The 12,762-nt window shown below is 43.3% G+C and overlaps 2 protein-coding genes and 1 pseudogene across 2 annotated transcripts; 1 reads left to right on the plus strand and 2 right to left on the minus strand.

The window, feature by feature from the left end:
- The first annotated feature begins 205 nt into the window (after positions 1–205).
- LOC9658044 lies at positions 206–1,366 on the plus strand (annotated as a pseudogene).
- A 5,210-nt stretch (positions 1,367–6,576) lies between these two features.
- Positions 6,577–8,628, minus strand: LOC9658045 (alcohol dehydrogenase 1). The gene is made up of 10 exons (XM_024679246.1): positions 8,514–8,628; positions 8,327–8,460; positions 8,222–8,265; positions 7,790–8,115; positions 7,657–7,739; positions 7,525–7,600; positions 7,405–7,466; positions 7,254–7,349; positions 7,033–7,191; positions 6,577–6,978 (listed from the first exon to the last, which is right to left on the minus strand). Exons 1-10 carry the CDS (start codon positions 8,548–8,550, stop codon positions 6,793–6,795), a joined length of 1,203 nt encoding a protein of 400 aa, XP_024535014.1. The 5' UTR covers positions 8,551–8,628; the 3' UTR covers positions 6,577–6,792.
- A 38-nt stretch (positions 8,629–8,666) lies between these two features.
- LOC9658046 lies at positions 8,667–10,811 on the minus strand. The gene is made up of 2 exons (XM_002974338.2): positions 9,473–10,811; positions 8,667–9,395 (listed from the first exon to the last, which is right to left on the minus strand). Exons 1-2 carry the CDS (start codon positions 10,068–10,070, stop codon positions 8,746–8,748), a joined length of 1,248 nt encoding a protein of 415 aa, XP_002974384.2. The 5' UTR covers positions 10,071–10,811; the 3' UTR covers positions 8,667–8,745.
- Between the last annotated feature and the right edge of the window lie 1,951 nt (positions 10,812–12,762).

The following is a 12,762-nucleotide window of genomic DNA, read 5'->3' on the forward strand; positions in this document are numbered from 1 at the left end:
TGTGCCATTGCCGACTTTCACCACATGAAATGGATACGACTTATTCCATCACAAAACAAAAAGCTTGTCAAAATACACCGGCTCGAGTTGTGTTTAATATCATTCACCACCGTGGCAACCGTGCTCAATACGGCGAGGCTCTATCTATAAATGCCACCCTTCCAAACGTTTCAAAGGCCAGGCATTTCGAGTGAAGCTAAAGCTCATGGCGAACATGTCCTTTGTGCTTGTGTTGTTTCTGGCTCTGCATGGAAGTGCTCTTGGCCAAACTTTGAGCTCCAGCTTCTACGACTCCTCATGCCCAAATCTCACCACCATCGTGAGAGCTGCAGTGCAGCAGGCCGTCCAGGCAGAGGCTCGAATCGCAGCCTCGTTTGTTCGCCTCCATTTCCACGACTGCTTTGTCAATGTAGAATCTTCCATAAGTTTCATTCAAGCATATTGAAAGAGCCATGCATTTGTCTTGCAGGGATGCGATGCTTCCATTCTTCTCGACGGCGCAAACCTGGAGCAAAACGCGCGTCCAAACGCTGGCTCCGCCCGTGGCTTCGACATCGTCGACTCCATCAAGAGCTCCGTCGAGAGCTCCTGCCCGGGTGTTGTCTCCTGCGCTGACTTACTGGCGCTCATTGCCCGGGACGGTAAACTCTCAAAGTCAACGGTCAAAAGCTTACAATGTCAACGCTTTTCGTTTTGTGGTGTTTTTACAGCTGAACGGGCCTTCGTGGACGGTGGTGTTTGGAAGGAGGGATAGCTTAACAGCAAGCCAATCCGCCGCAAATGCCAACCTTCCTCCTCCAACTTTGAATGCCTCAGCTCTCATCACGAGTTTTCAAAACCAGGGGCTTTCAACCACAGATATGGTGGCTCTCTCCGGGGCTCACACCATTGGGCAGGCCCAGTGCACCACCTTTAAGGCTCGGCTCTACGGGCCCTTCCAAAGAGGTGACCAGATGGATCAAAGTTTTAACACCTCATTGCAAAGCTCGTGCCCGAGCAGCAATGGCGACACCAATCTCTCGCCGCTCGACGTCCAGACGCCCACCAGCTTTGACAATCGGTACTTTAGGAACTTGCAGAACCGGAGAGGGTTGCTCTTCTCGGACCAGACGCTCTTTTCCGGGGACCAGGCCAGCACGAGGAATCTCGTCAACTCATACGCTTCGAGCCAGAGCACTTTCTTCCAGGACTTTGGCAATGCAATGGTAAGATGGGCAATATCAATGTGTTGACTGGATCCAATGGAGAGATTCGAAGAAACTGTGGAAGAACAAACTAGCTTGAGAAAAAGTATACTTGATAAACACCTTGGAACCAAGAGATAACTTTTATATGTTGAAAAAATCTAGCTCACTTTGCCACAGTATTTACGATTTGGAGCCAAGAGCGGCTTGAGGTTCCCCATATTGATCATTCCTGTCGCAAAGTCCTGGAAAAATCGCACTTGATCCATGGCATAAGTGTGCACCAGCTACGCAACTGTCCAATCACCACCACTCCACAGTGTCTGGTCAGAGTGGAACAATCCACTGAAATTTATAAAGTTCTTGTAGTACTTGTTGTCAAACACCACTGGAGTTTGCAAATCTAGAGGAGAAAGGTTTGAGTCACCACCACTGCTGGGACACTGGCCCCTGAGCGATTGGTTGTAGTAAGGGTCATATAATCTGGCGAAGAGCTCAGCGATGGACCATAATCCAAGCTCTTCTGTTGCGCCCAGAGCTGAGCATACCGCCCAGGTCTTGCAAAGCTAACAGAAACGTATACCTCGTCGCAGTTCAGTGCTGTTGTGAGACGGTGAGCAATGAATATGGCGGCCACAAGTGACCTGAGAGACGATAGAATTTCTGCCTCGGTGGTGGAATCTAGAGCACTCGTTGCTTCATCACACAACCTGATAAGAAAACGCGTCGTGAAACGTTCAAGGGAACAACACAACTGGCTTACAAGAGGATTTGAGGAATGCTCTTGCCAGCGCTATCTCTCCTCCACTCAGCTGCAAAGCTAGACGGAAGTAAAGAGCTTTGAATACCTTCAGTCCCCTCTCGCCAAACCAAACTTGAGAATTGACTCATGAATGGCAGCTTGTTTAGTGTTGAAAACAATCTGAGGTAACCACAAGTGGTTAGGAGTTCATCTTTTTTTGCAGTACTACTTCAATACCCAATTAAAGACCGCGGCTAACATCTTTGATATTCTGATCGCCTATCTTCACCTGTAATCGAGATACTTGAGCACTCCAGTAGGAATCCGAGCGCAAGTAAACAAACACGTTAAAAATATTGTGGTAACCTAAAGACCTTGGTAAAGTGCTGCCACGGTAGAAAGTGCAGAGGAGCAAACTAATGCTGCAAAGCTCAAGAATCCAAGATGGAATTTGGCTAGATACTTGAATGAAGACTTTACCCATGGGAACAATTAAGATATTAAGGCCCTAGTCTGGTTTAAGATGTATTTCAAGTACTGGAAAACACCTTACATATAGAAAACGAGAAGACAAGCCAGAAAGGCTCTTAAAACAAAAAGTTAAGTACCGATAAAGAACATAATTCCCCACATATGATTCAATTGATCTACTTCCTGGGACAAAGACAATGAAACCAAGAGCCTTTTTATCCAAAAAAGAAGTCCAACAAACCTGAGATGGATCAACTGAAAAGGCAACACTGAGTAGCCTCTACTTGCATTCCAAGGAGCCGACAATCACCAATCCAGTCCAGCAAAATATAAAAAAGCCTAGCTCTCTAAAGGAAATACTTCAGATTATAGTGTAGCACCACCTAATCCTTCTAGATTTTTTAGGATTGAAACTAATCCAATCATTACCACTTAAATAAATATAATAATTAAATATATGACATCATAATTATACATTTGGACCTCATATCATCCCTTCTTCTTTGAAGGATGGATGGCAATTAAGATTCTTTAGTTGATAGGTTGGGATTTGGAGGAACATCAAAAAGAGGCATTGGTAGATCTATAAGTGGTGTTAGTTATTCTTGATTTCTTTGTACAAAATATTTTAATTGCTATACATATATAATTTCTGGCCAATTGAATGTTATATTGAATCTTATAAACTTGTGGTCTAACATCTGATACTTTAAATAAACCATATACTATAAAATTGGGAAAACAAATTAATACTAAATTATCCACTTTATACTTTGTAAATGGGCGATAATGGGAATTGTAATATTGTTGTTGTTCCACTTGTACACAACCCAAATGTTCAATAAACTCCACTTGAACTAATGGAAAAATACTCATCAAATACTGATTCTTAAACCTATCATTAATAGCTCATAGTAATCACAAAAATAAACTCAATTTTGTTGGTAATATCAGATCATAACCATATAAGAATTTATATAGTGAAGCACTAATAGAACTCTATACCCATATAACATACACGTACCAAAGAAAAGGCAAATAACCATCCCAAATCAAATGCAAAAATTTCATGTAATTCATAATTATTTAAGTTTTGAACAATTTATTTTAGCAAATCATTCATCTTTGAATAATAAGTACTTGTGAAAGTGTGGTCTATCCCCAACCAAGATGTTAAAATATGAAATGCCTTAGCCATTAATGCAAGACCATTATTCAAAAGAATTTACTTTGGATAAGAATATTAGAACACCACTTGATTGAGGAGAAAGTATTCAATAGTAGTTATAGATGCACTAACAAGAGCATCAACTTCCACCCAATGAGTTAAGTAGTAAAAAGTAATAATAACATACTCATTACTAGCAATTGACTATGTTAAAGGCTCTATCACATCAAATGCTACCAACTCAAATAGATGGGAAATTATAATTAACTCTAATTGTCCTTCTATAGTATGTGGGGAAATATTATGAGTTTAGCATTAAACACAACTACACACATATTAGCATTATATCTTCCACCAATAAAAAGACATATATAGCTTCTCATTTACACAATAATATCTTATATACCCATCTAGAATATGAGAATCATGATAAATATGGAGAAAACACAAAATAAACATCAAAAACATTACCAACCATAAATGATCATTAGGACCTTTCCCAACAAAATAAAGAAGGTTGTCTTTAAATGCTAAATGGCAGTTATCAATAAGTAATATAACATTCTTAAACCCATTATAAAGCTTTTAGATTCACAGCTTAACCTTTTACGTTTTATGAACCTCGTTAAAAATAAATAAATTTTGCTCTGCATCTTGTGGATATTGAATATTAAATACAACAACCTCTGACAACACAGAATTTTTGTCTAGAAAATTCACAGATATTGGAATAACAAATTCATTAGAAACATAAAAAGAGAGCAAAGAAGGGAGAAAAATTCAAAAAAGGGCATCAGTATTAAACATAGAACTCCTTAAGCAATAAATAACCTTGAAATTATATATCTAAAACTTCAAAGTCTATCGAGTAATATAATGAACCAAGTTCTTTTGCTTCAATAATAAAGTAATTGTTGCATGATCATTTTTTAGTAATGTCTGAAAACCATGCAAATATGCATGAAACTTCTCAAAACCTTAAACTACTACTAAACACTTTTTTATCATGAAGTAATTCACCTCTATTAATTGTAATATATTGCTGATGTATATAATGGGATGATGCTAACCATGCACACTCATACCTTTTTACATCAAGACATTCATGAGACCGATATCAAAGCATCCATATGTAATATGAATGATCAAGTGTATTTAAAATATGCCAAAATTGGAGGAGCCATTAATATCTCTTTGAGATCTGTGAATGCCCGTTCATAGTCCTTTGACTAAATGAAAGATAATATTAACAACTTCAACAACACTCACAATAGTACAATATGATAAAAAAGATAATCAATAAAATAATTGAAATACTATATTTTGTTTAGGAAGTGTTGCACATCATTCACACACTTCGAATATGAAACTTTAGAACAACTACAACTTTGTCATGATTAATTTACAAACCCTCACAATAAATATGATACCCAAGATAAATTATATTCTTGGATCCAAATATGCACTTTGACCGCTTTAATTTTCAACTAACTTCCTGTAGCTGATATAACACTTTGTGAATATCATAGATGTGTTCCTCCTATGTCCCTTTTAAATGGATTAAAACATCATCGATAAAATTAATTGTCACCTTTAGTATATTGCAAAAAAATTTACTTGTCATCCGCTAGAAAGTCGCTGAAATAATGCTTAAACCAAACAGCATCACCAAGAATTTGTACAAACCACATAGTATATAAAAAATAGTTTTGGGAACTAATCATCCACTCATATTGTAGTCTCACAGTGAAACTTGTATCATTATCTCTAATACTAGATATAGCGCACTTTATCTCCCTCCCTTTAAGTTAACTAGAAAATGAGCAATTGCTTAATAAAAGAACCTTTAATAACTATTTTATATTTTTTTATTTCTCAAGGTTTTAAGGATCTAAAATCTCATTCCATAATCACATATGCTATAGCAAGTAGGCTATCAAATATTAAAGTTGGTATTTCATATTGGTCAACATGTGCTCAACATATGCTCCACTATGCCAACCATAGGTCTTTTGTGGTGCAAATCTACATATAATTCTTGTAGGCAAATATTGGGCCATGGACATCTGTGAATTTTTATGAGAAATGGAGATCAAATGCCAATCCTTAGTCATTGACACCTTGCTCGTGAGCACACTGTAGTTGAGTTGGAAGCAAAACAAAGGTGACAACACTTCTCATTGCAAATGCTGACGGCTATGTAAAGATCATACTAAGGTTTCAACCCAGAAGGCATCATGAGGGGCAACAAGCATATCAGTGAAATAAATGGCTCATGAGATCAGCAAAACAGCTTACTATAGTCTGTCTGTCTTAGTGGGCACTGCAAGACCCTGTAAACAGTTAATGAATGAATGAATGAATGAATACTTACCATTACATGTAGATGCTCCTGCTTGAGGAAGACTATAACCGATAAGCACAGAGACTGGAGCAGCATAAGCCGTAGAAGCCAGAGTCACTTCTTGTGACACTCCCGTTGCAGCAACCAAACCATCCACTGCATGCTTGAACAGAAATGGAACTTGTACTTTCAGAACCTGCATATACGCATACAAGCACAAGAAGATGAGAGCTATCTATCCATCTATATTCTGTTTTGGCAGTCTGGCGGTGCCCAACAAGAAGCATGAGACTGCAAACAAGTTTGCAAGTTTGTTGTGGAGGTCTTCTCACTCCCTCCATCTCCACGCTCACGGTTACATAGGAAGAACGAAAAATGATACCACCAATTAAAAGAGCCAGCGAGACAACGACTCTCCTGCGAAACTAGTAGAACAGCAGCTCTTCGAAAGTTGTAGACTTTACCTTGCTCTTGGTCTTCCTAGCTCTTCTTGGTTTCAGTGGGCTGGGAGTTCTTGGCCTCTCTTTGTCCCATAGCTTCTCTTTGCAATAATCTTGGTTAATTATTTTGCTCCTTGTCCCTTTTTGCTCTGTCATGCTCCTTGCTAAGTCGGATGTGAAGAGTGTATCTTGTGGCGTGGGCAGACAAGGTGTGATACAGCCTGAGATTTGGATCGAGAGACTCCCAGATTATCCTTTTAGAAAAGATAGAGAAACAAGAGCGCACAAAGTGGCACACCAGATATGACGATCTAGAAGGCAATCCAGAGAATAATCCGTCATGAGCAACAATGCTGAAAGCTTTGCCCCTCCTGTGATCGATTCTGCACGAGCTGGATTGATGGAAACCCGATCGCAGGCGAGCGCCATTGCACCCAAGAGAATTATTGGTCTGCCAACGTGGAAATACGTGGCGCGCAAACTAGCAACGTGGAAGCTTTGCTGGCGGCCAGATCAACCTCCATGGAGAACACACACTTGATGCAAGAACCGGACGAGAGAAGCTTCACTCCTTCGTTTAGTTCTGAGAATGGTAGCCTGTGAGTGATGTATCCGTCGAGATTGATTTCCTGGACGATCCACGAAAACTTAGAATTCTTCCAGCTTGATCAATCTAAACAAACCTTTGTGGAGCACATATCCACGAGCTTCTGCATGTCGGATTTGCCCCTGAATCCACCAAAGTATCCCGACTTGAGTTGCCGACCCGAGAGGAGAATCGCGGGTGGGAATGTCACCATCTCATCAGGCCTGGGAGCTCCAACCATGACCGTTGTTCCATACTAAACAATCCCGGAGGTAAAAGTTAGCAAGCACACTGCTGGAAACTGAGCTTTTCACTCACGCTTGTGGTGCTAAGCAAAGCTTGTACCAACAGATGAGGCTTGCCGACGCATTCAAAGCAGTAGTCGACTCCTCCATTCGTGAGCTCGAGAAGCACCTGAGAGAGAGTGACAGAAACATGGGTGATAAAGACGAGAGTTAGAACACACAACCTCATGAAGCGGCGCTTCGTGGTCCTGTGGATTTAGACACTCGGTCGCACCAAATGCTCTGGCTGCGCAGAAGAAAAGCTTAGCACTTAGGGGTATTTGACGAGTAAAACACCAGCTGACCAGCTTCGAATTTTCGAGGTAACATATCGATCCCAATTATCCGAGTTGCACCGGCGATTCGAGCGCCCTCGACAGCCTGAAAAGCAAATGGTTTCTCTTCCAGAACTTTAGGAAAAGCTATAGAGTACGTACTGCTAGCCCGACGGTTCCCAGTCCAATTACAGCAACCGTGGAGCCGGCTTCGACGTTTGCTAAGTTTAATGCGGATCCCAAGCCTGGAAACAAAGAGCTTATCAGCAAAGGAATGCGCAAGCGAGGAACGTACCGGTGGGAATTCCACAGCCCAGAAGACAAGCGCTCTCCAGTGGAACCGGATCAACTTTGACAACCGAGGTCTTGTCCAGCACCGTGAACTCCGTGAAGGTGGACGTGTTCATGAAGTGGTGAATGGCACTGCCGTCAAGCGAAGAGAACCGTGCCGTGCCATCGAGAGGCATGAAAGACTTGAGCAAGTTCCCGAAGCTGACCTCGCAGTGGTTCGTGGTGGAGAGCTTGCAAAGCTTGCATTTCCCGCATTCCCCTTGGTAGACGCAAATGACATGGTCACCGGGAGCAAACTCCGTCACTCCTTCGCCAACGCTCTCCACAACTCTGGTTGGATTGAGAAGATCACAGAAAAAAAAAAACAAGAGTAAGAAACACACTCCTCAGATCAAGACAAAAGGGGGAAATGGAAAAAGAAAAATTCACTCTTTACCCAGACCCCTCGTGTCCAAGGATCACCGGATACTTGAGCGTGCCCTGCGAAACAAAAGGATTAGCACGGAGCAAAGAGATCGGAAGAGTTTCAGCACAAACTTACCCAGTCTGCGCTGGTAATGTCCATGTGACACAGCGACGAGTAAAGGACTTGCATGCGAATCTCTCCAGATTTTGGCGGGTCCACATTGATCGTCTCGAGCTCAATCTCCGATCCAGCGCTGTGAAGAACAGCAGCTGGAGAGAAGGAAGAAGATCACCCAAAGCGAAGTCAATAGCGACAATGGTACCTCTGCATTGAATCGTTCTCCCCACCGTAGACGCCATTGGGGTTGGAACGGGCGGCGGCCGCTACTTATGCGAGAATATACTCCAGAATATACGAGACTATACTCCAGAATATGCGCCTCGCGAGAGAAACCCCATCGCGCTAGCGACGAACCATCTCAAACGAAAACGCGTTTCAGGGTTCTTGAGTGGTATGTACAAAGGTTTTGGTGCGTCGCCACTAGGCTAGTATCGCTACTTCCAGCGATAGACAACGACGAAGCACGGGAGCACGGCCCTGGAGCTCGTCACGTACAGGTCGTCCACATTCGAGAACGGCCCCATCTCTCCGGCGATGGAGTCGAACCCACTCGGGACCACCGCGTCGCCGCCAAATCCCTTGTGCATCCTCCCCGCGATCACTCGGCACACGAGCATCGCGTGGAGATCATCCTCGTCTGATAGATCCAATCGCTCCTTTGTTTGGAGCGAATCGTGAGCTCTGCCGCTGGTGGCGGTGGTGTGGATCATCGATCCTCCACCGCCGCTCCCCCGGAAGCCCGACTTGATGATCCGGCACGCGCTGCAAGCCGGGGAGGCGCAGATCGACGAGGATCCGTGCGCGCCCAGGCTGCATTCCAATGTGGCGGCGTGGAATCGCAGGAGCTCGTTCCCATCCGCGATGCACCGTGCGTGTTTCTTGGGCAGCGAGCTCGCGCGGGATTTGACAGCGTCGCGGTACTCCTCGAATCGCGAGATGGTGCGATGGGTGTTGTTCACCTTGAGGACGCGCTCGATCTTGGGCGATGCTTCCGGAATTCCTTCGTCCCTCTTCTTGAGCCAGCTCGTCCGGAAGATGATCTCCACGATGTTCTTGGACGAGTCCCCGCGGCCTAGCTCCGTCACTGCGGCCATGGCGAGGATCGAGAAACCCGTGAGCATAGAAACTTTGCTACGTATGACATACGTATCTAATACGTACCGGCGTGCTTGGTGGCGTGGTGTTGCTCGAGCGCCTCAAACTTGGCGAAGCTCTCGCCGCATCTCTGGCAGGAGGGGTAGGGGTAGCGGCACAGCGACGAGCGCGACGATGGATCTCGCGAGATGATCGCGCCAAACGCCTCGTCCGCCACGTTGCAACCGTGGCACCCGCCTCCAAATCTCCGGGAGGAGCTCATCGTGTTCTTTGGAAGCGCTGGACTTGGGTGTTTGAGATTTGGTGGGCGCGATCCCTCGGTAGACTGTGAATGCCGCAGCCGGGCATTTGCCGCAGAGACGAGCTCCGAGGAGGGCGGGTTCCAAAAGAGCGATTTGGCGTCGAGGAGGGGATCGTTCTTGGCGTTGGTGTGGGAGGAGATCGCCGCGGGGCTGCAGGAGGCGGATTTGTGGACGACCTTGGTGTTGCCGTGGATCACGTCCTTGAGATTGGAAAGAGATCTGGAGCAAGTGCTGCGGAAGGGCTTGATCTTGGAGGTGGAGGACGATGAGACCGCCGAGATCGAGATTGGGCTGTGAACTTGCTCGTCCCTGTTGCTCTTGCACGACAGAGATTTGGTCCAGCTCTTCCAAGGGGCTGGCATTGTTCTGTGCTGCTTTGCCCTTTGAGAAAGAAGTATCTATCCTTCGATCTAGAGGGAAATGCGAAGAACCAGGAAGCCCATCTTAGAATAGATCAAGGAATTGTCGCCTTTCGAGGGATGAGAGAACAAAACCCAACCAAGAACACCGAGCTTTGTGTCTGGAGCTCTTTGCTTCTACGTTGGACCAAACAAAAAGAACAACTCCATAAAGGCGAGCACCCTGATTTCTCTTTTGTTTTTCTGGGAACGAAGAAAGCTACGCTCACCTCGCTCTCTCTCGCTCGCGCTTTTGCTACATTTACTCTCGAGCTACCAAAGCATGGATGGAATCAATGATATGAATGTGAATGAAAAGACTCCAGGAAGGCGAGCGAGCGAGCGAATGGCCGAGTGAATGAAGAACGATTCGAATTAAAGGCAAGTGGAATGAATGAATGAGATGACTAAAACACTGCTACCTTCTTGCGCTCGTTGTCTTCGTGATCTTGGATAATTCCCCTGCTCCAGACCAAAGTTTCTTCGATTAAAACATTGGATTCGAGGATATGGAATGGAGGATGAGACACCACTATGAACTTAATAGGAAGAACAGGGATCACAGATATTTGCTATCTCCCAACTTATAACGCGACGACGAAACAGCGCTGTGCAAAGCTGCTACTCCTGGCTTATTGCTTGGAGGACTCATATTCTGTGGCATATACCTCAACACCCAACACATGGAGGCAAGACGACTTATTAGCATCTTAAGATAATCCGTGTACCCTGTAGTGAATATCAGCCCAGAGAATATTTTCCGCAATGGTACACAAGTTGGCACAAAAGTTTGTTAGTAAGGACGCTTGAATTAGTGTGGTTTAAACAATAAGAGGAAATGGTCTAGTGATATGATTCTTGCTTCGAATAGCAAGAGGTCCCGAGTTCGCTTCTCGGAATGCCCCACAAGGGCATCTGCTGTCTTTCGCCTTTACGAACACGCTCTTTTCATAAATGCCGTATCCCAAGCACACAAGGCATGGCTGACATTTTTGTGCCTGTTAGCGTGTAAGTCATTTGTGTATGGAATCTTGCATGTAAATGCCGTATTTATACTGTAGTGGAAGGGAATAGAAGCAAACACGGTCACGCATAAAACACTTTCTCCTCATGGACTCGGTTTATAAATATTCCAAGAAAGATTGTTAGCATTGGCACTCACATCGCTTTCACTAATCACTCTGGAGTCTGGACCGCAACTGCTTCTAAGTCAGCAAATTAATATAAAGTAATCTAGTAAATTAATGGTGAGAGTCAACTTAGCTTAGGCAAGGTGACAATGAAAGGCAAGGTAGAGGGCTCACCATCCCCTTTGTTAAGTGTTGGAGCGAGTTTCATATGAGAAATGCTTTCGTTATAGCACAGAAATCTTTAGCTTTTGTTGATCATTCTAGAGCAACCGAAGTTTGCAAGCAGCCGCTTGTAACTCAAAGCTACGATAAAATAAAATGATCTAGTAAACAAATGGTGAACTTAGCTTGGGTTGACCTTTATGCTCCCACTTTGTCTTTCTAGGTATATCTGATGATATGTGTGAAGTTGATGTGTGGTTTCATTCTAACGGATCTCAGAAATTCAAACTTATGGATGGAAGAGATATCACTAACATTGAGATGGAGTGATATGAAAAAAATCACTAACACAGGGAAGCAATGTTATTTGGTGAATACTATTGCTAAAATAGCTTTTTCAAAACAGGTAGGAGATTCCCCGCAGAGAGGCAATATTCCATCTCTGGAATACTCTATCTCCATGTATAAATGCCATTGGGGCAAATATCAAGGTTCCACTCCTTTCTCCCCTTTGAGAGCTTGAGCGTGAGCTAAAGCGATGTGAGTGGTTCCTAGAGCATGAAGGTTGGGGTGATACCCTCAACAAGTGGTGAACCCGACATGTGACTATAATCTAGTGTTTTTCTTCTTCTTCATCTCTGGGGTCAGAGGGGTATATCTGGTATATACCCTCTATATCGAGTTCAATTTGAGCGTCATGTGAGTGGAATTGAAGTTCTTCGTTGAATTAAGGACTTGGCTATGGTGGCAATCTTCTTTCCATGAGTTCTCTTGATCTACAGCACCTGCTGTTTGTTTCTAGTGATAGGTTGAAGTGCAGCATGGCCCAAGATTCATTTAGACTGGGTGAGGCAATTCATGGTCAACACCCTGTTTTTCCGTGAAAAGAAGTCCAGCAATTTATGCAGCCAATGGTGGAGTTTGCAGTTAGATCTGGTCGTGGTGCACAAGAGAATAGGCCTCCCAATACCATAGAATATTCTTGGAATATTTCTGTGGTTTGTATAGCTTTGAGAAGATGAGGAGAGTAGCTTTCTTGCATGACAATATAGTTATAGAAATAAAAGAATGAGAATGCAACTTAAATCATATCAATATAGCTATAAAACTTAATTTTCCCATCCTTCAACCATATCATCCTTATTTTCCCATTATAGCCTCATCTATGTATGATTTCTAATTTTTTTTGTAATGTGTCTTCACTAACCTTTAAGCAAACATATTGGCTAGACTAACATTCTTAACATCAATCTCTAAGATTTGGATGATTAATTTATCTATGATATTATAAGAGTGTAAACATGTTTACACTTGTTCATATGAAACATTAAATAAATTTTCAAACTAGTTAGCAAGTCCAAAGT

The sequence above is a fragment of the Selaginella moellendorffii genome, unplaced genomic scaffold, assembly GCF_000143415.4.
Source record: "Selaginella moellendorffii unplaced genomic scaffold, v1.0 SELMOscaffold_24, whole genome shotgun sequence".
NCBI classification, from domain to species: Eukaryota; Viridiplantae; Streptophyta; class Lycopodiopsida; order Selaginellales; family Selaginellaceae; genus Selaginella; species Selaginella moellendorffii.

Bases quoted from the DNA above. Each gene is read 5' to 3' on its own strand.
- LOC9658045 (XM_024679246.1), bottom strand. From the start codon at position 8,550: ATGGCGTCTACGGTGGGGAGAACGATTCAATGCAGAG. The intron at 8,266-8,326 runs GTAAGTTTGTGC...TTTGTTTCGCAG, and splicing joins ACATTACCAGCGCAGACTGG to GGCACGCTCAAGTATCCGGT. The intron at 6,979-7,032 runs GTTTGTTTAGAT...TGGATCGTCCAG, and splicing joins TGGATATGTGCTCCACAAAG to GAAATCAATCTCGACGGATA.
- LOC9658046 (XM_002974338.2), bottom strand. From the start codon at position 10,070: ATGCCAGCCCCTTGGAAGAGCTGGACCAAATCTCTGTCGTGCAAGAGC. The intron at 9,396-9,472 runs GTACGTATTAGA...CCATGGCCGCAG, and splicing joins CCACGCCACCAAGCACGCCG to TGACGGAGCTAGGCCGCGGG.